This window comes from Grammomys surdaster, unplaced genomic scaffold (assembly GCF_004785775.1).
Source record: "Grammomys surdaster isolate TR1022 unplaced genomic scaffold, NIH_TR_1.0 269, whole genome shotgun sequence".
Classification (NCBI taxonomy): Eukaryota; Metazoa; Chordata; class Mammalia; order Rodentia; family Muridae; genus Grammomys; species Grammomys surdaster.
Genome location: NW_021604710.1, coordinates 1165919 through 1190868, shown reverse-complemented (window position 1 = coordinate 1190868; position 24950 = coordinate 1165919). Strand labels below are relative to the sequence as shown.

The following is a 24950-nucleotide window of genomic DNA, read 5'->3' as shown; positions in this document are numbered from 1 at the left end:
GGGGAGGGGAGACAAGGAAAGGAAAGGAAAGGAAAAGGAAAAGGAAAAGGAAAAGGAAAAACAGTGCGTTGAAAGCACCTTTGCTCAAGTGGTCAGTCAGCCTTCTCCAGCAATGACCAGCACTGGGGTAAGGATGAGCTGTCTCTGACATTTACACCCTGCTTAACACATTTCCCTCCCCACTATGTACCTACCCTTAGCAACTGCTCAGAGAACAGATCCTCATGACTCTTGTGCTGACACTATCTACACAGCCCACCTCCAGGTTCTGAGCCTGACCCCAGGAGCCATAGCCCTGTTGGCAAAACTTCTAAAGTCTGTTTCTCAGACTCCTTCCATTCTCTTCCATTCTGCATTCTCTGCAGTTAAGAGGTACATTTACTTATGTAAATAGTGGCCTGTAAATTTCCCAAGGTAATTTCACCTTCCTTATCTTGTGCCTACACTTTTTTTCTGTTCTAGTTGCCCATATACTACTGACCCCAAGTCCTGGAGGGTAATTGCCTTTGGACATAGCTCAGCACTTTCCTTAGTGTCTTATGTTTCACAGAAAGCTTTGTTTTACAAGTGTGTGTGTGTGTGTGTGTGTGTGTGTTCCTTAGTGTCTTATGTTTCACAAAAAGCTTTGTTTTACAAGGGTGTGTGTGTGTGTGTAGGTCAGAGAATAGTCCGTAGGAGTGGATTTTTTTCTTCCACCATGTGGGACCCAGGGATCAAACTCAGGTTGTTAGATTTAGAGGCAAGCACCTTTACTTACTGAATCACTTTGTTGGCCCCTTTTAACAATTACATGCCCCCAACAAACAAACAAACAAACAAAGATCTCAGAGACTCATACAAGCTAGGCCAATGATGCACCAGAATTCTACCTCCAAGGCCTTAAAAACTGGATTCGATTTCTATGCTTATTTCAATACTGGCCAATGACTATTGATAAATCATCCACTGTTTCCTCTGCTTGTCCCAATACGCGCCTGCCTCTCTCTCTCTCTCTCTCTCTCTCTCTCTCTCTCTCTCTCTCTCTCTCTCTCTCTCTCTCTCCCTCTCTCTCTCTCTTTCTTCTCTTCTCTTTTTCTCTCTCCCTCCCTCCCTCCTTTCCTCCCTCCCTCCCTCCCCTCCCCCTCCCCCACTCTCTGTATGTGTGTGTGTGTGCGCGTGCATGCCTTCTACAGGGGATCGTGTAGAGAAAGTCTATATTGCCTGTATGTGGGTGAAGGTACAGGAGACCCTTATAGCATTTGCAGCTCCTACAGAAACCACTCTGGTTATGTAAGCACGTAAGCCTGTCCTCTTCATTTAAGTGTGGCTTTGCTAGTTCCCCACATGGTTTGAATATTCTGTTAGTGTAGGCTATGTAAAAGTGCATGCAACTCTTAAGCAAACACACTAAGCCCAGAAATTTAAAAGGCTTTCATATATTAAATATATTTACCATTTAATTTTTAAAATAAATTCTGTACTCCCTTCTCATATAACAATTAATTTTCACTAATCCTTGGCCCCAGACAACTGTCTGCTGCTCCCCTTCCCTCTCAAGGACATTACCTGTGTTGGGTGGGCATTGTGCCTGGGACTAAGGTCCTTTCGGGGCCGGTGCTGAAGGCCCCCATTCTCTGAGGGCAGTCCATAGCTGGTACAATGTTCAAAGGGCATGTACTGGTACTGGGGGGCACTGCCCCACCAGCTTTGTTCACCTCCATGCCGCTGGGACTGGGACCGCTCCATGTGTCCTCCCCCAAGGCCCAGCCAGGCCTTGGCCTGATTGCTCCTGGTCTCCCCCCAGTAGCTCCTTAAGCCTCTGCTTTTGACTGTCCCCAAGGCGTCTGGGGCAACATGCCCACCTCTAGCTATTTATAGCTGTCTCTCTATCACATGACACCCCCCCCCACTGCCACATCTGATCCTTCTGGGGTCGAAGCAGGTGTGAGTGCAGTGTGGGGGTGGGGGCTAGGATGAGAACCTGTGGGACAGTCCAGCAGGGAATTCCCTCTGCCAGCCAGCACTGTTCCTTTCCTACAAGGCTCACAGCTCCAGGTTACGAGTCACTTTATAAATATCACCAGGACCAGAATGAAAAATTTCCTAAGTGAAATTTCTAGGCTGTGGGTACAACTGAGCCTTCCCTGCAGACTTCGTGGAAAGTGAGGGGAGAGACAGTGCTGAGTCAAGCCACTCAATGATTGGTAACATTAAACAGGCAACTCACCTGGGAGAGTAGCCGGATGCCTCTCTGCCAGCTCTCCTTGTTGGGCTGGTTTCAGCTCAGTAGTTTTTAAGGATTCAGTCCTCATCTGTGGCCAGGTCTCCACGTGCATCAAATTCCCAGCTTTTTCATCCAGTTCTCTGCCTTTGAGTCTGCCAAAGGTGGCTAAAAACACTCCAGTGCCTTCCCCTCGATCCCACCCTTATCACCACTGGTTGTGGAATGTCTCTCATTTCCTAGACATAGGTGTTAGCCCCACCAGCAGCTCAGATCAATAGGGAGGGACTGAGCTCTCAACTGGACTGTGGAGCCCATGACGGTTCTACCAGGGTAGGTTAGATGACAGGTGGGAAGAGGAAGTAGGCTAGAGTCATAGGTCAGGTGATAGTCGGAACCCAAGAAACAGAGGATGGACAAGTAACCTTCTCTTTTCTAGTCAATAAATTGTGATGAAGGACAACGAACTCCATAGGCATTGTGTTTTTTCCATCAGGTTCTCTTTGTCTAAGACGTTCTTTCCCTATCCATGCATTACAGAAGAAACCAAGACAGGATCCACCATCAAGGAGTCTCTCTTAGAAGTCCAAGTTTAGGGACTGAAAGGTATGCACACCAAATATCTGGTCTACAATGTGATTCTGACCCACCTTAAATGGGATTGCTCAAAGTAAGTGAGAAGACAGACACCATTACAAGTACCTTTTCTTTGGAAATTTAAAAAAAAAATAACAAAAAAAGATTTAATTTTTATTGTTGTTATTTTTAGTTACCTGTCTTCATGTGTGGTGTATGTATGTGGAATCCAGAAGAGGGTAGCAAAATGCCCTGAAGCTAATTATAGCAATTGTGAAAGGCCTGACACAGGTGCTGGTGGATCCTCTACAAAGCAGTAAGTTCTTTTAACCATTGAGCCATTTTTCTGGCCCCTTTAAAATAAAAATAAAAAAAAAAAAAGAATCATTGTGTATGTGTGTGTACATTCTGTGGGTACACATGTGCTTTGGCACCTGTGTGAGGGTCAGAGGACAGCTTCTGGGAATTCTTTCCTTCTACCATGTGGATTCTGGGACTCGAAATCCGGTCATTAGTCTCCAAGCACCCTTTGCTGTCAACAGATGAAGGTATAAAGGAAGTTTACATCTGTGACTCAGCAGCCAACACCCCCCAGAAACCAAAAACCACCTTTTCTAAGGCAATGCTAAGATGTCAGACAGAAAAATACTATGATGCTGTTTATATACAAAAGAGCCTTTTCTAGGTGCTGAATATCACTTACCAGAAAGAAATGTACATGAGAACCACAGCGAGACATCACCCATACCTGTCTGAGTGAGTAACAAGGGCAAGCTTAGTGAGCACTGGGAAGAAGCAGAGAAATGGGAACCCTTAGATACTAACCTCGGGAGAAACTGTCATGGTCCTTATGGAAAACAGTAAGTTAGAAACAGAGCTACTGTCGAAAATGACACAGCCGCCCTACTCATGTTTGTATATAGAGAGGAAAACAAACCCCCATCTCTCGGATAGCTGTGTTCTTTTTTTCACTGTAGCATATTCATAAGAGCCAAGATACAAAACCACCTCCGTGGCTGTCAATAGGTGTAGGTATAAAGGAAGTTTACACACATGACTCAGCGACAAAAAAAAAGACACTTTCATTTAGGCAATGTTAAGCAAGATGTTAGACATATTCAAATACTATGCATGTGTTTATATGCAGAATATAAAGTAGTGAAACACATACAGAATTGAAGGCCATAGGCTGAGGTGGAGTGGGCTTTGGGAGTCCTGGGAAGATGCTGGCCATAGCCACACATCAGTTATTCAGCTGATTTAGAGAGCCAATGTACACGGTGGCTACAGTTAACAGTACCACACTGTGTACTTAGAATCAGTTAAGGGTAGGTTTCAGGTGATGTCACACATACACCTAGGGGTAATGTGATGGTTCAAAATCTGGATCCTGGGATCAGTTTACAATGCATACATGCTAGTACATCAGATTGTATACTTTCACTTTGTGTATCATTTCTCTTTGTCAATTACATAGCAGTAAAGCTGAAAATAATACAAACACCCTTTCTAGAGTGAGTCCTTAGTTTGCAGGGCTTACAATCCACCCACAAAGATTACAAATGTGGGGCAGGAGAGAGAGTGAGGGTCGGATGAAGATACTAGGAAACAGAGATCAATGGATTCCTACTAAAGAATAAAGACGATATTCATGGAGATCTTCAGAGTAAGATTCTTTCCCATTTGTGGAGCTTGGCTCTCTGAAGGTAACTATTTTCTTAGGAAACCTTCAGAAACAACTATCAGATGTGATTGCTGCTTCTAAAGTATTCCTGAGCACATTATCCCTAAACAGAGCAGTAGGGTTATAGACTAAGACTTGACAGCAGGGACTAACAGGGACTGCAGAGTGCTCCCGGATATCCTGCCGAGATAAGTACCAACTGCAATGATAACACCCAGATTCTCAAAGCGAGAGCATGAACATATACAGAAAACTAGTTCTAGACTGCAGGATTTAAGAGTTCAAAAAAGGAAAAAAAGAGTTCAAAAACCTTGTGTTCAAAATTTTAAGAAGTTTAAATCCCAAGGCTATTCTTTTACAAGAGAACTAAATTTAAACTGTGCCCACCTCTTACTATGACAGTTCACTGTGCTCAGTGCTTAGGTTCTGATTTGGAGGGCTCCAAGATGAGCTGGGGGTAGTCCTGCAAAGGTCCTAAACTTGGATGCAAATTCATAAACAAGCATGCATGTGTACTCTTTCAAAGTTCTAAATCGTCTCCTATGTTTCATGATACTAAGATTAAAGGCCATATTATACAGGGGGATGGGGATATAGGTAGTTCTGTATGAGATGAGATTATCTTTTAGTATCCTTTCCCGGAAAAAGAACAGATTTTCCTTTCAGCTTATGCTTATTTTCCAATTCCAGCCTCTGCTGGTTTGGCCTCCCCAATGTATAGGGCAATAAATAATGACCATAACTTTGCAGTACTGGGGACTAAAGCCAGGGTCTCGTGCATGCTACTCAGGCATCCTATCACTGAGCCATATTCTCACCACTGGTGTGCGTGTATGGACAGCCAGTTCATTACAGACTAATGACACAGTGACTCAAGGGCAGATAAGGCAATGCCCAAAAGGGTCACACCCTGACCATTACTCTTTAAGGCTTTCCAGTGTAGGTTTCCTTAAACCTGTTTCTGTCTTTTTGAATACAGTATTTTCCTGGCATCATTACTTTAAACCATTACAATGACTTTTTAAAAACATAAACCCTTTCCTTACCTTTAGGTATGTGCAAATGGAGACTTAGCTACTTTAGCCAGTGTCTCATTAAAGATGTAGTTCTATCATAAAATCAGATCTAAGTGATCTTACAAGACATGCCCTCAATACTGCCTTTCTTCCTATTTGTTTCTTCTAGGCAAGAAAGAGGGCAAGTGACTCTCTATGAGACGTCAGGGAAGACCGAATGGAAGGCTCCCAGCTCTGTGCTGGCAACTCTCCATCAGCTGTAGCTGTGTGTCTTCCTCCTCTTTAGCGCCCTCCCCACTTTCCCTTCTTATAGCTTTGCTCTCATGAACAGTGGTTTCATATCTTCCTGTTTTCCTTTCCTGTTTGAGAAAACAGGATGGGGAAGGGCAGCAGAGGACTGCCCCCACCTCAGGGAGGGGGATAATTTTAGAAGAGAATCCCCTGGCAGAGGTAAGTGGGGGGAGGGAGGAGAGCTGTGAAATTCAACCTGACACCCTTATTCAAGGGCGGGTAGGAAGGACATGGACTTAGGTTCAGGCAGGCTCTATTCTGTTATGCTCCAAAATACCACACCTCCCCTGTCCTTACTATCTTGAAAAAGGGTACCTATGTCCACTTTCCTTCTAGAATTTTGTATCCAGCCTTACTCAAGCTACATGTTGTTTTACTGTAGTACTTGGGCCAGTCTCCCCAGTCCCTACACTTCTTTGCTCCCAGCATTCTCCCCACCTGCACTCCCTCTACCTGGAGGCATGCTTCTGGACTCTGCTGGTTGACAGACACTTTCTGCAGCTCTTTACTTTCCACTGCTCCAGCAGAATTTCATGGGTCTCCCCAAACCTCCCCAGCCCACAACTTGAGCACCTGCTTTTTGATGCATGTACTCCGAGTATTCCCCAGCCTAGAGTTCACTGCTGAGATCTCTTTATGGCCAACCTAGAATTTGTTAATTTTTGTCTACTTTGAATAATCTTTAATATGGGCTGAAAAAAGCTGGAATCCAAGTACCCTCCCCACTTTGACATCCTCTTTCTAGCCCTACCTGCTATTTCAGCCCCTGTCCCATAACTAATGTGCCAGAACAACTACTTGTTTCTGTATCTCATTTGAACATGAGAAATCCCAGGTTATGCCAACAAAGATAGGCCTACAACCTGGTCATACTGAAAGACAGTGGTAGCGAAACAGGAGGGATCTCAGCATGCCTTGTGAGGGGGAAGAAATGATGCAGTGTAAGGGGCTAATGAAATAAAATACAAAAGCTTCCGAAGATTGAGCATCCACAGAAACAAGACACCAGGCACAAATCAGTAATAAGTATCAACATTTATTTGGCACCTGATGGCAATACAAAATCTTGGCAGTGGGAAGTGTGAAGATTCTACCACGTATGCATCCTATACTGACCCAAAGGCAGAATTTGGCAGCAAGTCTTCAAACCACCTGGATCATACAACAAACATTAATTGAGCACCTCAACTACCATAGGCCTCAAATTTGCTGGGCACCATGGGAATGTGAAGGAAGTTGTGTCACACGTGATATGTCTTCAAACAATGTAAAAAAAACACCAACAACAAAACAGTAGATAAAAATAAAACACCTGGAAAAAAACCCCATAAGAGTACAAAAACTAATTAAACTGTATACAATAGCAAACTAGAAATCGCAAAAGGTAGGCTCTAACTAAAGTTAGCTTGTCTCCTTCCTTTATTCAGGAAACATTCATCGAAGACCTAGTAAGTGCCAGTTACTGAATATCAATAAGTAAGAAGTACAGTTCCTCCTCTCTTGGAGCGTTCAGCTTCAGAGGGAACCAGTGAAACAAGCAAACCTGCCATTACAAGCTGCAGTAAGCATGACAGGGACCACCATGATGCTGTCCTAAGGAGGTACAGAAGACTGCTCATAGGCAGCATGGTTAAGGGGCCTCCACCAGACTCAAGAATCAAAGACTAGCCTAAAGAAGAGCTCAGACCACTTGCAGCACTGAGATGAGGAACTGAGAGGGGCTGGAGCATAGTGAGACATCACCATTTAATGAGATCCAAAGGGAAGCTAAGAGCCAGATCTCATAAGCTGGGTTAAGAATTTGCATTTTAGATGAGGTGTAACAGAAGCTAGTGCTCTAAGCAAGAGAGTGACATCACCAGATATTTTAAAAACCAAAACTACTCTGGTATATGGAGAATAAGTTGGAAGAGAGGAAAAAATGGAAATGCAAAAGGTTTTCAAGAATAAGTTTCATAAGAGCAGAGACAAGTAAGTGCTTCTAGGTTGTATCATGTATGGTACTAACCTCACTAAAACACAGAGAAACAGTGAGAAGGGAAACACTGCTGCAGAAAGACAAAGAAGCCTTATGCTGAAGCAGAAGGCAGAAAGAAAAAGCAACTACAGTAGACCTTAAGTGGCCAGAAACATCCTACAAAGGATGACTTCACAGACTTGGCAGAAGCAGTGAATGGGGTGAAGTAGAGAGGGGAACCAATGCAAAGCAAGAGAGATCCCAGAGGCCGGCCAGCCGTCAAGTACAGTTTACTGTACAGCAGAAACCACAGTAAGGAAGGAGAGACATCCTGGTGACAGGTGACAGTATGAGACACAGCACACTCACCTGGTTACTGCATTTTTATGTTGATATGCTCGATAAGGTTTACTCAGTGACAATTCAAATAAAGCATGACCAGGGAAATTTCTATGACTTCCAGTGTCATGGTCTGCAGACTCCAGGCTCTGTTCAAAGGCTAGGTGCACTGAACACAAAGGAACCAATGGAAAGTTTGAGGGACTGTCCTTCACCTAGGGCCTGAACTCAAGGGTATACACAGAAACTTTTCAAGTAGCAGGGTCTCATCTGCTGCTTACATTAAATTGGGACATTTTCCAAATCTTCACTGTGGAAAAAATGAGGTTGTAGATATGAAAAAAAAAAAGTAGGAGATGATCTCTGAGACACCTTAACTGACCCCCCAAAAAAAAAAAAAAAAAAAAAAAGCAATGAGAACTCTAGGAACAAAAATATCACAAAATTGAGAAATCCATATGTCCTCTCCCCATAATAATACTGTGTTCACAATGTCATTTTCTAGACTTATTGGCTATAGCCAAAATGCTTCTGGCAACACATCCACGCAGAGCTGGCTCTATAGGAAGAGAACACCATACTGGAGGAGCTGTCCGTAAGTTTCATACCCAAAGACGGAGATGGCTGACAGGAAACATGCCTGGGAGAATCTCATATCCCTGAGGGGTTAGATAGAAGAAAAACCATCCTGAAGAGAAGTCTCCATTGTGCCCTCAGTGGTCCAGTGGCCTCCAAAAGCATGAATAGCAGGCGGCATCACGTGGGTGGGTACCCTGGGAACAGGTAGAGCTGCTGGCACAGAGTACTACAGTATTCAGACATCTCCTTGCATCGGTGGAATTCTGTGCCAGGGGCGTAGCCTTCACGCTCCTTGATAAGGGCATTCACCTGGGAAGGCAGAACCAATGGTCCAGAGTCTGAGATTCCTCTGTGCTTCCATGTACAGACCAACCAGAAGGGGAGATGAACAAAGTGTGCAAGCCAAGAAGGAAGACCACCACTATGGAGACACAAAGGCTTGTGGAGCCAGCTGGAACTGACTTACCTTAACAAGCATGTCGGCCACGTGCATGTCACAAGCTCTTTCAGAGAACACCTGAGTGAGGGCCTCAATGTACCAGGAACCCCGTTTGGTGTTCCGCATGGCAGCATTGCCTACAAGCAGAGGTGTGAAGGTCATGGGCAAGCCTCACAAAGTCAGACTTCTATTCCATCTTCTACCCTTCCTAGTATGAAGCAGACTTCAGTATGAAGACAAAACAAAACAAAAGAAATCCCACATCAAGGGCAGTATAACCCTTTGCATTCTTATGGTGTCTCCAAATACCTTTAAGGCAAGCATAGCCACATATCATGTCTGAGCGAGTAGGCAGTCTCATCTTCATTAATTCCTCTTTGCCAGCATCACTCTCCTCACACCCAGGGGATTGTGTGTGGCTCTTTCCATCTTGCTGGTCAACCCCTCTATCTGTCTCATCTGCAAAAAGACCAACAGAAGACATGAAGATGTTACTCCCTCCCATCTTTTATAGATCTGTCAAAGGTACACCCAAGTTCCCTGTAACTGCAACCGAAGAGCCATTTTTAGATGTTGCCTCCAACCTATAGGCAAAGAATTTAAAAAAATAAAATTAAAAAAGTTATTACTTTCTAAACAGGCATTATTGCTCGAGGGGTAACTTGTAAAGGCCAGGCACATGCACCTATATCCCTATTCCGAATTAAGTGCGAATGTGCCAAATTAAATACTTGCAAACGCAGTTAGGAATAATCACACTAACTTGTTCAGTTACTAATGTACAGAAATTACACTTTTTCCCCTGTATTAGACAATAAAATAGTGATATTCAGACTTAGAAGAAAAAATAAATAAATCTGCTTACTATTCATATTCTACATTAAAATTATAACCTTAAACTATGTTATCAGTTTTAAAAAATGAGAGTGTGATCAGAGGTTTTCACAGTGATTTTTCACAGTTCTAAAATTTTTCCTACTTGTTTATTAAGTTTGTAAGACAAACTTGATAAGCGTCCAAGACTTAGAGAAGCTCAAAACTAGAAGAACTTAAAATTAGAAAACAAATGAGTATTTTTCTCCTACAAACTGAACAAGCTGCTGTTTATTTTAGAGCTAGGAAGGAGTTATGTCTGTAGACAGGAACAGAGTGGAGATGGACAGGTTAGCACACCAAACCCAAGATCACCCTTGCACAGGACTTCCTACATGCAAGACACACAGAAGGTTGAAGACCTTGTGTTAAAGGACCAAGATTCAATGACTCAAAAAAATTTTTTTTTCTTAAATTTAAATTAAGTATCATCCATGCACCTACCAGGTACTGTCTCCTACTAAGAGCTCGGGGCACACGGAGCTAAAACTATGCTCTTATCCAGCTCATCCTTCTAGTCTGGGAGTCAATTATTGTATTTTGGGACGACTGGTAAGTTCAAATTTTCAGAGAAGCATCAGCTTCTTATTATACTTTAATGGGCCTGATTTGAGACACTGGTACAACAAAATTTACTCCAGAAAAAAGCAATTTCTTCATCCGTCCCAGCACTACATATACTTCTGAGGTAGGAAGAAAATGGCCATTAATGGTCTGTCTTCTTGTTACTGCCATCTAGGCCGGGCTAAGGATGTCCTTTAAGTGTACCTCTTGCCTTCAAGTTTCAGGCATATTAATCAATAAACATTATCTATCTTTTCTTCACAATTGCTTTCTATATTATTGCCCAGTTTTAGACATAGATTTCCTCTATTCCCTCAAATTTTTTAGGTGCTACTGTGTGTGTAACGCAGTGCTCTGGGTCTAGAGCAACATTTATGAATGAAAACATGCTTGCCCTCACATCCTCTTTTCTTAGTGCGGCTCCCCTTCCACGGTAACATTCCTGGAAAAATGCACCATGTTAATTTCAGAGTTAAACTCACAAAGTATTATCCATTAAAGCTCAAAGTCTCAGCTATGACTAAAGGTTTGTAATGAGCTGTGTTAGCCGCCTGTAATCAGCCACATCTCACTACATCACTTACAGAGATGCTTAGCCTTTTAGATTTGAGCACTGCAAATATATTACACAGTTGGGGTGGGTGGATGACATTAAATGATGGCACACTGTACACCTAGAAGATAAATGTTATAGTTTTGTGTTTCTTATGTGTTCCATCCCTTTTCTGGGAAAAGACTCTCTTCACACCTGTATAAAGCATGGAGCCATGGTTTAAGTTAATTTTTTCCCAGCCACAAAAGCCTCTTCAAACGAGCCTCAGATAAGATGACCTCATTACTGCATACTCTTACTTGTACAGTTGCTATCACACAAATTTCATCCTTGCATGAGATCTAAACTCAAGATGCTCCACATACACTTGCTTTAATCCCCGAGTAATCCGAATACGACTTAGACATTTTCTTCTGCTTCTGTGATGGAATTTACAGTCACTGCAAGACTTTAAAATATACTCTGCAGTGATACACCGGGAAACATTAGGCACCTGCATGGTTGGATAACGAAAACTTTAACCCAATGAGGATGCTGACCAGGTTGTAGCAGCCATGGTTGACTTTCTTTCCACATTTACCCTCAAAGCTCTTAGGTACAAATTTTGATAATCATCACAACAGCTTAAAGAAGTTGACTACGCACAGTATAAGAAGGAAATGAAGTAGAGGGATGTGATGTGACTTCTCTAACTTCACATAATTATTAAGCAGCAGAGTCACAATCTGATTCCAAATTTAGATTCTTAATTACTACTGTTTTCCTCTAGATGAGAAGAAGGCCTATGTGTCTTCTGAGCCATGTTACACAGGCCTGGCTCTTAAAGGGGTAGAAGACACTGCATGCAAGAAAGAAGAGGACAGAAGCAGTTCAGGAGAGTCCGAGGCAGACATGAGGTCTGTACTGTTCTCCTACATGCTCTGAGAATGGTAAAGAAAGGAAGCAAGCGCATGGGAGCGTGAACACGGCACAGAGAAAAATGGAAGGGAAAGAGAAGGAAGATTAGAAGAGCCAGGCAGAAATCCTTAGCTGGAATGAGAAACAATAAAAAGGGCATTGCAGTTAATACGCAGAGAGGAGCCAAGTTCTTAGGAAAAGAGCACACACTGGTAAGAGATTCCTGACAGCCATGGAGGTGTTCAGAGCTGATCAGACTGAGAGCCATGGGCTGCCCAAGTCCTCGCACACCCCATGCATTGGGAGACACTTACAGAGCAAGAGAGGCGGTGGCAGCAGTGAACAGAAGGAGGTGCCCAAGGGATCCAATAGCACCTGAGAGGAGCAAACAGGAAAGTGAGAGCTGGTGGAGGCTGCCCAGGAGCCACCACCCAGATGCTGGTTTGCCAGGGCACTCACCTCCGCGACATGCTTGGATGAAGAACATTTTTGGCTTGTTCTGTAGACTTGGACAGTTAGCATTGTCAAAAAGTCGAAAAACCTCTTGGAGCTACCAGAAACAAATAAGGGAGAGGGGAAGTTAGGCAGCCAGCGAGACTTCTTGAAGTCTAACACATAACAAATTCAACCATCATCTGAAAGCTGATCATGTTAATGTGACAAGATTTATAATTTCTTAGGAGATACACCTTAGTTTACTTTTGAAGGTACTGAATTTCCAGGAAGAATTAGCTGAGAAGAAAAGACCTGGAACCCAGACTGAAAGAAAGGGTTGGTGCAAAGAAAGTCAGACATGCCAGCATCTCTTTTCTGCTACATGATCTACCTGAATGCAAGTAAGTAGCCTCATGCTCCTGTCTCCACCGGAGAGTTAGTTGGCTTCCTTGCCATGGGGGCTTATATCCTCAAATAGAGAGCCAAAACAAACTGTTTCTCCCTTAAGTTCCTTCTTGTTAAGTACTTGGTCTAAGACCAAGATAACTAATAGTGAAAACTGATGCCAGGGTGGGGTCAATACAGCCATAAACCTTCCCACATGGTTGGAGGAATACAGGAGCATTAGAAGCTGCTGGCTACCAAGCCCAGAATGCTGTAAGCAGGGCTTCATGGCCAATTCTAGTGGGATTTCAAGAGACTCAAGTGTTAATTAAGAAAAATGAAGACACAGGCCAGGCTCAGTAGATCACAGAGCAGATCAAGGACTTTAATGAGAACTCAGCTTGTGTCCTACTTTGGTCAGGAACTGGATATAGTCATCTGTATTCTGAAAACTTGAGGTAGAATTGAAATAATGGACTGATTTATTTAGCAGAGTATATTTTACCATAACATTCAGGCTGTGTGACATGGGTCACCATAGTGACCCACTGCTCACTAAACTTACCTACATTTATAGTGAGTGAAGTGTACAGCATAAAGATATAAAAATGTACTTTCATGAAGAAAGGCCCTTGAGCTTGGTTAAAATGAAGGGCATGGTAGAAATTCTTTATTATGTACCAGAACCCCCAGACTCTCAGGTGTCAAAGGTTCTAGGAAACATGTGTCCTCAAGGATGACTGGAGCCCAGCACTAGACATCATGGGAGAGAATTCTATTAGAGCCAGTAAGGCAAAAATTGAACTCTACATTAGACAATAGGAAAGGGGGAAACTAGGGGAAAAGATTCTAATCAAGAGAGTTCCATGGTTGAGGGTACAAATTTCCACAAAACAAGAGTACCTGAAAAAATTATCTTTAGGTGTATCCTACTGGATATAGGCTACTCACGGAAATATTTTCCAAGGGTCAGCTAAAAGTCAGAGGCTACTGTAGCTAGGCTACATCTCAAGCTGGCAGCAAAGAAGGAGGTAGAACCAGACACTTACACCAAGGTTTTAGAAAGCCAAAAGGCCAGGGAATGTGTAGCCTTAGCAAGGCTTGATACCCGTGTAGAACTCCCAAGTGGCTAAAACAGAAAGTGACTGCTAAGATGTAAACAGAGACATCATATAATGGAGAAAGCAGAAACATGGGACCCTTGCTATGGAAAGCTGTTGGCATCAAGAGAAGCAGGCCCCAAAGAGGCCACATAAGCCACATGCAAGCTGGAAGGAACAAGTTTATCATGTTAATTGGAGCAAATGATGCAGTGAGGAACCCTGGATGCTGAGCTGTGGGTCTGTCACTCATTCGAGAGGGTTCAGTGCGGTTTTTGTTCACTTCATTATTATGATCCCATTCCTTTCTTCTTGGAACAGAAATGTTTACTCTGCCCTTGTGTACTGAGTGAAACTGGTTCTCTCCCCAGTCTCACAATACTTTAAATTTATACTTTTGAACAGTTTTGAAACAACTAAAACTTAGGAGATTCTTAGAAATGTACTTTTCACTATGCGATGCCCATTAAATCTTAAGAGAACCAGGGACAGGTTATGGTTCAAACATGATCTGTTCGGGTGTCTTATGATAGGACTTAGAATCACAAAAATAGTTTCCTTTTTTTCTTGTAAAGATTTATTATTTGTATTTACGTGCATGTGTGCCTGCACTAGTTTATATGAATCAGGTGCATGGAGACTCCCACAGAAGCTAGAGGGTATTAGGTCTTTTGGAACTGGAATGACACGCTTGTTCTTGTGTAGCCTGATGTGGGTACTAGGAATGGAACCTGCATCCTCTATGGAGCAGTAACTGTTAAACCATCTCTCTAGCCCCTAGAACTGAGTTTACTAACCTTTAGGTCATAACTTCCTACGAGGTCTAAATGTGTGGGTAGCCAAAAGATTTATCAAAAGGCTTCTGATGCATACCTGCCAAAAGTTCATTCAAAATCAAATGCATAACGAATCCAAGATGCTTATGTTAGTGCTTGTTCTATTGTGTGACTTCATTTCAGCCTTAGTTATGAACATGTAATATGTGTACTTGGCACTGCGTGTCCCGGTAAAGCAGGCTTAAATACTTTGCTTAGATTTCTATAGTGTCTTTATTGGACAGAGAGTTTTAGCATAATGATCTAATTATAGAAACCTGACTTTTAATATTTTTCTATCAGCATTCTTCAGCACAGACGTATAAGACTGGTAATTTTTGGACTGTACTGTTAGAAAGTTTGATTTTAAAAACTGCTTTTTGAATTGCTGGATTGAGTTTCATAAAAAAAATTATTGAATGGATTTTGGCTTGGGATTGGGATTGCTTTTCCAACAATTTCTGAAACAGTCCAAAACATACATCTGTTATTTTATGCTATGTATTCATGTTAAGCAGTATTCTTAGCACTGATGATTATATAAAAAATATATATTAATTAACTCTGAAAAACAATGAAGATATTCTATGTCTAGCACTATTAAAACTTCAGATGACATGGTTTAACAAAACACCTTAAGTCCCCTCTGCCACAATGGACTGTATGCCTTCAAGCCATAAGCCAGAGTAAATCTTCCCTTCAGAAACTTCTTGTCAGGTATTTGGTCACAGCAAGGAAAAAGTAGCTAATACAGATGGACAGATAGGACATATAATGGCCTATTTTCAATGGTCAGCTTCCACAAAATTATACACACCTGAAGCAGTTTGCCATCCACACCATAGATGCCACCTTCCACACCATGGGAGAGGAGTGCCACTATGCAGGAGTCTGTGACCCGGTGTCCAGGTAACTGTGCAAAATTCTGAAGTTTCTCCTGCATTTCCTAGAAGACGGAGACACCTGCTGGTATTGTTCACTGCAGTCAGCATCAACAGCTGATGCTTGAATTAATCTCTGGCTTGCTTCAAAGAAACCTGACCTACTGGAAAATAGTGTTTTCCTCCATTTTCCTGTGATCAGTGTGATAACACATAAACTCTCTGAAAGGCTAAAGAAAACTATACACTCACAAGAAAAATGCACATGACTTCAGACATCAACCTCTGAGTACGGAGTCTTGAGTTCACTGAAATAGACTAAGAACTCCTGTATTAAAGTGAGTTACCTAAGAAGCCACATGGCGTACGTGGGGGTAACTCAGCAGGCAAAGTGTATCCATTAAAGTCTGAGGCTTAGAGCTTGGATCCCAGAACCTGAGTAATCCTGAGTGAGCACAGGCCTTGACTACCATACCACCTGGATGCAGAGATAGAGGAACTCCTAGGGCAGGCTGGCTAGCTAGCTACACTAACCACACTGGCAAGCTCTGGGGTCAACTAGCAGACCTTGCTTCAACAAGTAAGGTGGAGAGCAGTTAGACTCCTGACAACAACCCTAGGGCCTCTACACACACATACATACATACATACACACACACATACACACACACACACCCCTAAATACATGTCAACACACACACACATATACACATGTTAACAAAACAAACATGAAGTTACCCTGAGTGTGCTAACTTTGACTCATTCCCAAGCCTTCAGCCCATTTATACATAAGGAGACAGCACTTTCTCAGCTACAAAAGCATAAACTGCTTTGACACAGGATCAAGTCTCAAAACTGGAGACCAGCAGGACTTATCTCGTATCTGTCTGGATTCTAAGTGTGCCTCAATGATGTCTGCATCAGACGCATTGCTCAGGAGAAGCGGTTGTGATGTTCTTCCATACAGGGAAAACTTCATATATGGCTCTGAGATCAGATCCATTTAGTCAGGAAACCCAACTCATATATTACAACAAGAGACTTAGTCCCTCTAACTTCCAATTTTCATTTTATGATTAAATCATTACAAGTACATTTTCTTAGTTTGTGATGGTTAAGTGGGATATTGCACAGAAAGAATTTAAACAGATACTCCAAAGATCCTCCATTATTATAATAAATATGTCTGATAAGAGTATCCATTATACTTTGTAAACTTATGTCTCCCTTTGCAACTTAAGAGGTCCAGTCCAAGCCTTCTTTCTTACTTGCAGTGGACAGAGAGAAAGAAAGAAGAAACCCATCATTATGTTAGTTCATCTTATTACAACTTTTAAGGAAATAAAGTGATGGATTTGCTCTAAGCAGAACAGTCACAGCACACAAGACTCCCACTTATGCTCTTCACTCTCAACAGGCAGGTCATTTGTCAATGTCTTGGAGCTTTGAAAAGTGTCGTCTGCAGCAGCACTCAGAACTTGTGCAAAATCTGAAAAGCCGAGCTTCAGCAAATTATTTTAATAAACTCTCCCCCTAATTCTGACCTTTTAAAATTTAAGAGTTTCTAATCTATCTGCTTGAAAATATTTGTTTTTTGTTTTAGTGATTGTTTAAAGACAGGGACATACTACATAGCTCAGGCTAACCCCGAACTTATTATGAAACCCATACAGGTTTCGAACTCTCAGTCCTGCCTTAGTCTCCTAAGGTAGTATAGGATCACAAACACTCATTATTATGCCTGGCCTGTTCAGATACTTCTGCTTGCATACCCTGTAATATAACTGGAAATGGTGAAATTGGTTTTGGTTGAGAAAGCAGACATATTTTTTGGGTAAGCAGAAGCAATCCATAACATAGTATTTGTTTATAAATAACTATGAATTTATCTGAAGAGAATGAGTAACTGTGAACGTTCTCGAGACAGTTAAAAGTTAATTTTGCTTGAAGAATGGAATAAAAGTTATACACACATACACATACCCCTGGCCATGTTAAACTTGCAGCTTATTATATCAATAAAAAGGAGGACAATAAAGCTAAGAGAACATATATACTTTGTCATTGAATAAAGAGAAATCATTCAACGAATGTAGATTACTTATTTGGGTGGATTTTTTTCCACACATGATGCAGCTTAAAATAGGATCTGTAGATTGTTTTTTCTTAAAATAAAGTATAATATTTATATAAATAGCAGGGTTTGTAGGTCTTGGGTATTCTTTAGCTGGGGACTGGAGGCTGTATGAGTGGTATATCATCTATAGATAAATGCAAAGCTGTATAGTTACATTTTTGAGGGATGACCCATAGAATGTCCTTACATTCTCCCAGTTGTCTAACCCAAATGCAAATTAAAAAACAACAGCATGTGGTGAGAATCAAACTTACCACTTTAGAATACATCTCCACTTCCTGATGTGCTAAACTAGGATTCAAGAGTTAAGTTACCTCTAAAGGTAGACACAATGCGTATTTGATGAGAGACACTGAATACATAACTAAGTGGTAAGAAAACTAGTTAGTGTTCTCTTCAGCACCAACAGCAGAAAAAAATTCTCTACAATTAATTATATTTTTTTTACTTCAAGGGAATTACTACTAGTCAAAACAAATGATAATGATACAAAGGAGGATCTTAGATTTCTTGGTTGTGTTTCTCTGCTTGTCACATATGTTAAAAAAGTAGTCCTTAGGGGCTGGTGAGATGACTCAGTGGTTAAGAGCACTTAACCACTCGTGAGTTCATGAGTTCAAATCCCAGGAACCACATGGTGGCTCTCAACTATCCATAATGAAATCTGATGTCCTCTTATGGGGTGTCTGAAGACAGCTACAATGTACTTACATATAATAATAAATAAAAACCTTAAAAAAATAAAGTAGTCCTTAGATAAGCCCAACAAGAAGAGAACTCTGCACATTCCCAATGTATTCCCAATGTAGCAAAGTACTGTATTCAGAGCAAACGCCTGGCTTATGACGTGTTCATCTCACCTACACACTGCTCCCTCTGCCTGGACTGCCTCTGTGAGTTCCACCACTGTACTGACTCTTCTGACCTCATCTACTCAAGTTATTTATTCTCTCAGCTCCTACTAGTAATATAAGGGGACAAACTAATGTTAAAAGCTCCCTCTACATCCATCCTTGAATTCTGAACCACATTACATTTGTGTGTGTTTTAATTTAATAGACCTCAACTACAAGGTGCTCAAAATTTAGTTTCACTGCAACCCATGTGACAGAACAACTTGGGAGTGAGAATTCAGTAGCCCTTGAATCTGCCTTAAATACGGCCTAAGTGGAAATGGCCTATATAAAGTACACTTCATGGACTCATCAGGTTTCCTGAATGTCTCAAAAACAAAACAAAATGAAATGAAAACCAGTAGTATTCAAATAAAATAGTGAAAAAGAATGGAATCCTTTATCAGGCAGCTAAGATTCACTGTCAACAACATACAATCTAGAAAACCGTAACATAATAGTTTCCTAGAAAAATATAAGGAAAAGATAGACCATACCCTTAGAAAACAAACGTAGCACAAAGCTTTTTAGGCGACCCTCCAATCCCTCAGCAGTTACTGAGGAGGACAAGCTACCTCCTTCAATCCCCTTGATGACGGAAAAGGTTGGTCATGTTATGCTTTCCCCCATCCCCTTTAGGAGATTAAATTCAGGGCTTTGCATATATTATGCAAATGTTCTAACCACGAAGCCACAACTTCAACCCCCAGCCATGGCTTTGAAGCAAGACTGGATCTATTTTAAATGGGCAATTATGGGCAAGCTGGCAAGAGCACCATGTCAGGAACAGCACTGAGGCACATACTTAGGAAACTGGCCACTCCCAAGATGTAGCAAATACATAATTATTTTCACAGAATTGGGACACCAAAGATGATCACAATAAACTTTCAACACAAAACCGATCCCCTCTACCACAAGGGGACAAAGGGAATTTATTTACTCATTTATTTATAAAAGACAAAGTCTCAAGTAGCCTGGGCTGCCCTTCAAATTACTGGTCTTGAGCTTTAACTCCTGATACTCAAAAACAAGTCAGCGAGGAACAACTCATCACTAACTGTTTATGTGTGAGACTTGTCCAGAAGCAACCTACCCTAAAACAATCCAACACTGACTTAGACTATCTCTAAATAGTATCCACATATATTTTTCTTCTTGCAATCTACTGAATCTACCAAAAGTTATGATTTAAACTATAATTGGTCTCTTAAGTAATGGTATCAACTATAAAGTAAATAAAGTAAATGCCTGCGTAGCCTGATTTATAAATACCCTTTTGGAGTTTGTTTGGATGGATCTCGATGTCTCATCACTTCCTGAGTGATTGGGAGTCAGGTTTCTTAACACATACATGTGGGAACCCAAGCCTCCCTGGACTATTCTAACTCCATGAAAGCACAGTTACCTTGAGACAGCAATGTTCAAACAACTGGCAGGCCCTAGTTCCTTTTACTAGATTGCAGGAAGCAGCACAAAAGTGAGAAACATCCAGCAGGCACAAGAGGAACAGAGGCACCCAGCCCCCAAGTGCAGCCCACCCAATTTACACGTCAGCCTTTCCAGCCTCACGTACTTGTGCAGTCTGGTCATGTAGCACATGGACACTGTAGCCCAAAAGCTTGAAGAGGGTGACTAGAGTAGTGTGGTCCACATCCCCTCCAGAGCGAAATTCCAGGTCTTTCTCTCCAGTGAAGTGCACATTGCTCAATACCAGTGCCAAGCCACGAGGCTGAGACTGCAACCTATAGGCCTAGAAGGAGGAGGCCAATTAGACCAGGAGCTTCTTGATGACAGGCAATGTGGTTACCCTACAAGATCAAAAATTTCAAAACACACCCCAAACAATAACGCACATCCCAAAAGCAGGCAACTCCCCCAATCCAACCTCCTGTATTTTTTTTTTAAATTACACTAGGTAACAAGGAAAAGCCACAGAAGCCATCAATCAGCAATGACATTCTCACAAATGCAAAGACAGCAAAACATGCAAACTAGATTCAGAAGACCAGGAAAAGTCTCTCACTCCCCACCTCTCTTCTTGAAATTATGCAAACTCACCAGCTGATAGTGTGCCTGGTAAAACTCAGGAGTGCATGGCTTCACCTGAAGACAGGGAGGACCGTCACCATTGTCTAAGGAGTGTTCCGTAGTATCTGTGGTAGGGAGAACGCCAAAAGTTAGCACACATTTCAGCACTGCTCCTGTAACTTCACTAACTAGTCATTTTAGCTGGAGGATGCCCTTTAAAGGGAGGCTTTAATGTTTACTTCCCCCACCATGTAAGCCCCATGCTGGCACAGACCATACTGGCTTCTGTTCATCACTGGGCGTCCCCACGCATGGCTTCAAATAGGTTGAACGCTGGAAAGTCCTTCTGAGACAAGCCTGGTTCTAATCACCACAGTACAGACAGGGAGCCCTGAATGTAGACTTTTCTTGTTTGGCTTTACAGAGAAGGCAACTCAAATCATACATAGTAAATTATATTTCCCATCTGAATAAGGTACACAAAAAAGCCAATTATTTTGAAGAATACTACCTATCATGGAGGGGAATGGGTCCAACTTATATCCCTCTAACCTATCCTGCCAGACTGTCAACATTCATAAAAAACTGTTCCTATGATGAAATCTGTCTCACTTTTAGGGAAAAGTCAGATACCAGTCAAGAAACGCAGGTAAGTCAATGTGAGAGGTTTCTTTCATCCTCTCAGTTCTCACCTGTGGATAGGCGGAGCTGCTTGTGAGGAGGGCAGGTCTCGCACACCGAGAAAGGGAGACTTGTGTCATAGTCACAGCTCAACTGTAAGAAATCAAGACCATGAAAGACCTCAGAGATGGTTCTGTCTTAACTAAAATCAAATTTCTCTCTCCCACGCCCCTTGCTCTCTATATTTTCTGGACATACTAACCCATCCCAGGCTACAGTCCCAGAGCTTCATACCGGTGGGAGTACGTGCTGAATATCAGAGAGAGTTGTGAGCAGTAAGTCTTCCAAGTGACCCTGCCTGGTCTCCCGCAGGGCTTCACAGAAGGCATCAAAAGCCTGGGGTCCTCGCTTTGGCAGGAGGTTGAGGAGTTCCACATTTTGGCTGAAACTGCCCCCTTTGGCCTAAGGCACAGGAATAAAATACTAAATTACATATATTTATCTAGTTATAATGGTATTTTTCTGCATGAGGTTCCTACGTAGTGTTCTCACTCATCTTAGGAATTCCTTTTTACAGAGTGAGAATGCACAGGTGAGGTTTTCTATCAAAAGCTCAAGGCTGAGAAGTCTTTCTCCCTCAGACGGCTTATCTTCCTGGAGCCTTTCCCCTCCCCAGATACCTGGATGAGCTCCCTCATTTCCAAAGTGATAATGTCCTTTTCTAGGAGGTGTTCTAACAGTTCGCTCAGCAGCAGCTGTTTGGCCAGCACCACTCGATTCTTTTTCAGAGTTTCCTGATGGTCAGGATGCATTCCACACACTGCCAAAATCCTACAGAAAGAAGGCAGACACAGGGATTTTCAAGTATAAGCCTGAACACAGAAGAGGAGAAAAGAAGTGGGTAAAAAGAACAAACAAGATAAGGCACATTTTGTTAAATCTCTTTAAATCAAAATGTACTAGGCAGTAATATGCTGACCCTGAGCAAATAAGGTATAATCCTCTAGAGAATGTTTACATCAGACTATCTGAGATAATGATCTGATTAGGAGAGCAAAGAGCTATCTTGGTCAAATTAATATAAAGAAGCACAAACACATCCAAGAGTAGAAACACTCCTTTGACAGACAAGCCTTAGTGTTCAGAAAACATGACATACCTTTTATCTTAACCAAACTAACCTAAGTTAAAAATGATCTTAAAACAGGAATAAAGTAATAAAAACCTAAAGATGATACCCGTATTTCTCAGACACACACACACTTGCCCCAGACTGCTCACATAAATTCTATCAAAAATATTTTACATGGCTGGGCTGTGGTGGCACATGCCTTTAATCCCAGCACTTGGGAGGTAGAGGCAGGTGGATTTCTGAGTTCCAGGCCAGCCTGGTCTACAAGAGTGAGTTCCAGGACAGCCAGGGTTACACAGAGAAACCCTGTTTCAAAAAACAAAAAACAAAACAAAACAAATTTACATTTCCATGATAAACTGATACTAAAAGGTGATCAAAAATCCTATCAGGTATGGTTAAGTAGAAACTGAGTGAAAGCCACAGAAGGCAGATACCAATGGTGAGCCTGGTATAACTTGTAATCACAAGGATAGTGCAAGCAAGGGTTAAATTATTTTGGTAATTTAGTTTCCAGCAATAAATATATTTGAAAGATTCCCTAGTATTTCTCTCACATTTGAAAAGAGACCTGCTTATGCTCATGAATAAGAGAACCCCATTTCCAATATATCCTTTATGTGTCCATGTATCTCCCTGATCTCCAGTTTATTTAGTATGATACAATGCTCAGAGTCTGATGACAATGGAGTGATACTGTAACAGTTGACTTTATACATCAAGATAGCTCTAGATGAATCCCCATTTCAAAGTGGGTAAAATATAGGGGAACAAATAAGCATCTTCAATCACCATAACACCACGCACCCGTTGGTCGCATGCCCCTTGCATAAAGGCTCCTTAAGTCCTTTCAGTTGACACTTAGAAAAACAGGGTCCTGGGGAACTGCATTACCAAGAGGTATCGAGGCAGAGGTATTCAGAATGTGCCAGCTATTTCAAAACTCACTAGAATCTGCTCTACATGAATTTAAAACCTGTTAAGAATCACCTTCCAAGACAACACAGGAATGAGGTTAAATATAGAATCTGGTGAAAATAAGATTAATACTGCAGCTGTTAGTTGGGTATATCCTCAGGTACATGATGAATGATATAGCAAACAGAGTTCTTAGCTCATTAGGAACATCCATTTCTTAAAAGGCTCCATTCCCTTGATTTTCACTCTACTATTCTCTCCAGGTTCACTCTGCTCACCAAGCTCTGGTTTCCTTTAGAGGGCATCTGACCTCTCCCGCACCATCTCATTCTGTTTGACAGGACTGGGCTGGGAGACAAAACAGGTCATTTCTGATCCTCTTGCCTCAGGCATCAGGATGCCAGGATTACAGCCCCGTAGCCTTTAAATGCTGACATCGCACTAGGACCCCTTTGCTGCAACAACAACAACGCCTCTTCTTTACACCATCTCATCCCCAGGCACAATTTCCTGACTCCAGTTCTAAAGTCTCTTATGTCCCAGGCTTGAATTTTGAACGAAGCAGTCACCGGGGTTGATCTGAAGCATCACCCACTCCGCGCACCTGCTACTTCCTTTTATTTCAAACTACCAGAAGAGGCTAGAATGTGAACTTTCTCGAAGTTTCCAGTTACCTAGAATTTTAGGACACCCATGTAAAGTGGAATGGAGGAAAAGAACACCAAGAAGGTTCTAACGCTTTGATTCGGTGTCCTTTGGTGGTTCCCGTTTCTAAACTAATGTTTGAGGTGTGGACAGGAAACATTAAATTGTGTCGTCCTGTGCAACATTTTCTTCGAAACTGAGGAGGCGGAGAAACAGGAACCATCTAACCCTCTCAAAGGATTCAAATGCCCCCCAAACCAGTGTGGAATTCTTTTGACAAACATCTATTCATATGGAAAATCAGTGCAGGACACGAGCTAGTCAACCCAAATCAAATATGCCCGAGGCCGAGTCGCGAAGTCCGCACCAAGTCTCTGGTTTTAAAGAGATACGAGTTTAAGTCCTCAGATAAGAACTGGAAGGAAGAGGACGGAGCATCTCTGGAAAAGGTGAGATGCTGCACGACTGACAAGATCCACTCTCGTAGAGCTTCCTCTGCGCTGGACAAAGGGAGGCTGCTGCAGCCTCTGCACACGCGGGACCAGGCCAAGAAGCCGCGCTACTCGACCGGCAGCCTCCCCGACTCTGCCTTCCTCACCTGCTCCTCCTGTCAGCCGCCATCAGCCCCTTCCTGTGCAGGGTGGACTGCGACCTCCCGCTCGGCGCCGCCATTTCCAGCTTTTCCCGGGCTGCACACGCACCACCCACAAAACAAACAAACGCCCGGCCCCGCCACCCCCCGCATCCCTCCCCCAGCACCCCCACCCGCGCCGCGCCTGCGCACAGCCCCGCCCCGACGCCTGCAAGCCCCACCCACGCTGGGACGAGCGCAAGCGCACACTGCCCGCTGAGGCCCGCACAGCCCAATGGGAAGAGCGGAGGCTCTAAGAGGAACGGGAAGGGGCGGGAAAAGAGCAAGATTTCTCCCACTCGGGGACCTGATTGGCTATCGATTCCCGCGGAAAAGGCAGCCCCCTCCCCTGGTTCCTC

The 24950-nt window shown here is 42.5% G+C and overlaps 2 protein-coding genes and 1 non-coding gene across 5 annotated transcripts in view; all 3 read right to left on the bottom strand.

Moving 5' to 3' along the window:
* The window catches only part of Clcn1 (chloride voltage-gated channel 1), a 30236-nt gene extending 28430 nt beyond the window's left edge, over window positions 1–1806 (bottom strand). The window contains exon 1 of one of the 2 annotated variants that reach the window (XM_028776386.1): window positions 1546–1806. Coding sequence is in view for 1 of the 2 variants with exons in the window: in XM_028776385.1 (XP_028632218.1) it covers window positions 1546–1725 (180 nt within the window). In the remaining variant the exon portion in view is untranslated. The remainder of the gene's footprint in view (window positions 1–1545) is intronic. The other variant, XM_028776385.1, reaches the window with a different exon arrangement.
* A 4977-nt stretch (window positions 1807–6783) lies between these two features.
* On the bottom strand, window positions 6784–24768 carry Casp2 (caspase 2). Of its 2 annotated transcripts, XM_028776432.1 has the most exons (11): window positions 24559–24768; window positions 21946–22096; window positions 21560–21727; window positions 21337–21418; window positions 20675–20769; window positions 20190–20366; window positions 15520–15648; window positions 12428–12518; window positions 9391–9540; window positions 9109–9218; window positions 6784–8951 (listed from the first exon to the last, which is right to left on the bottom strand). In XM_028776432.1, the coding sequence occupies exons 1-11, from the start codon at window positions 24630–24632 to the stop codon at window positions 8820–8822; spliced, it is 1359 nt and encodes a 452-aa protein (XP_028632265.1). In that variant the 5' UTR covers window positions 24633–24768; the 3' UTR covers window positions 6784–8819. The 2 variants fall into 2 exon arrangements, with proteins under 2 accessions (XP_028632265.1, XP_028632267.1); XM_028776434.1 differs by lacking the exons at window positions 6784–8951; window positions 9109–9218 and adding an exon at window positions 12283–12343 and having other exon boundaries at window positions 9439–9540; window positions 24559–24687.
* LOC114628570 lies at window positions 13471–13559 on the bottom strand. The gene has a single exon (XR_003712492.1). It is a non-coding gene; the product is annotated as a small nucleolar RNA SNORD88 (small nucleolar RNA).
* Window positions 24769–24950: the final 182 nt, after the last annotated feature.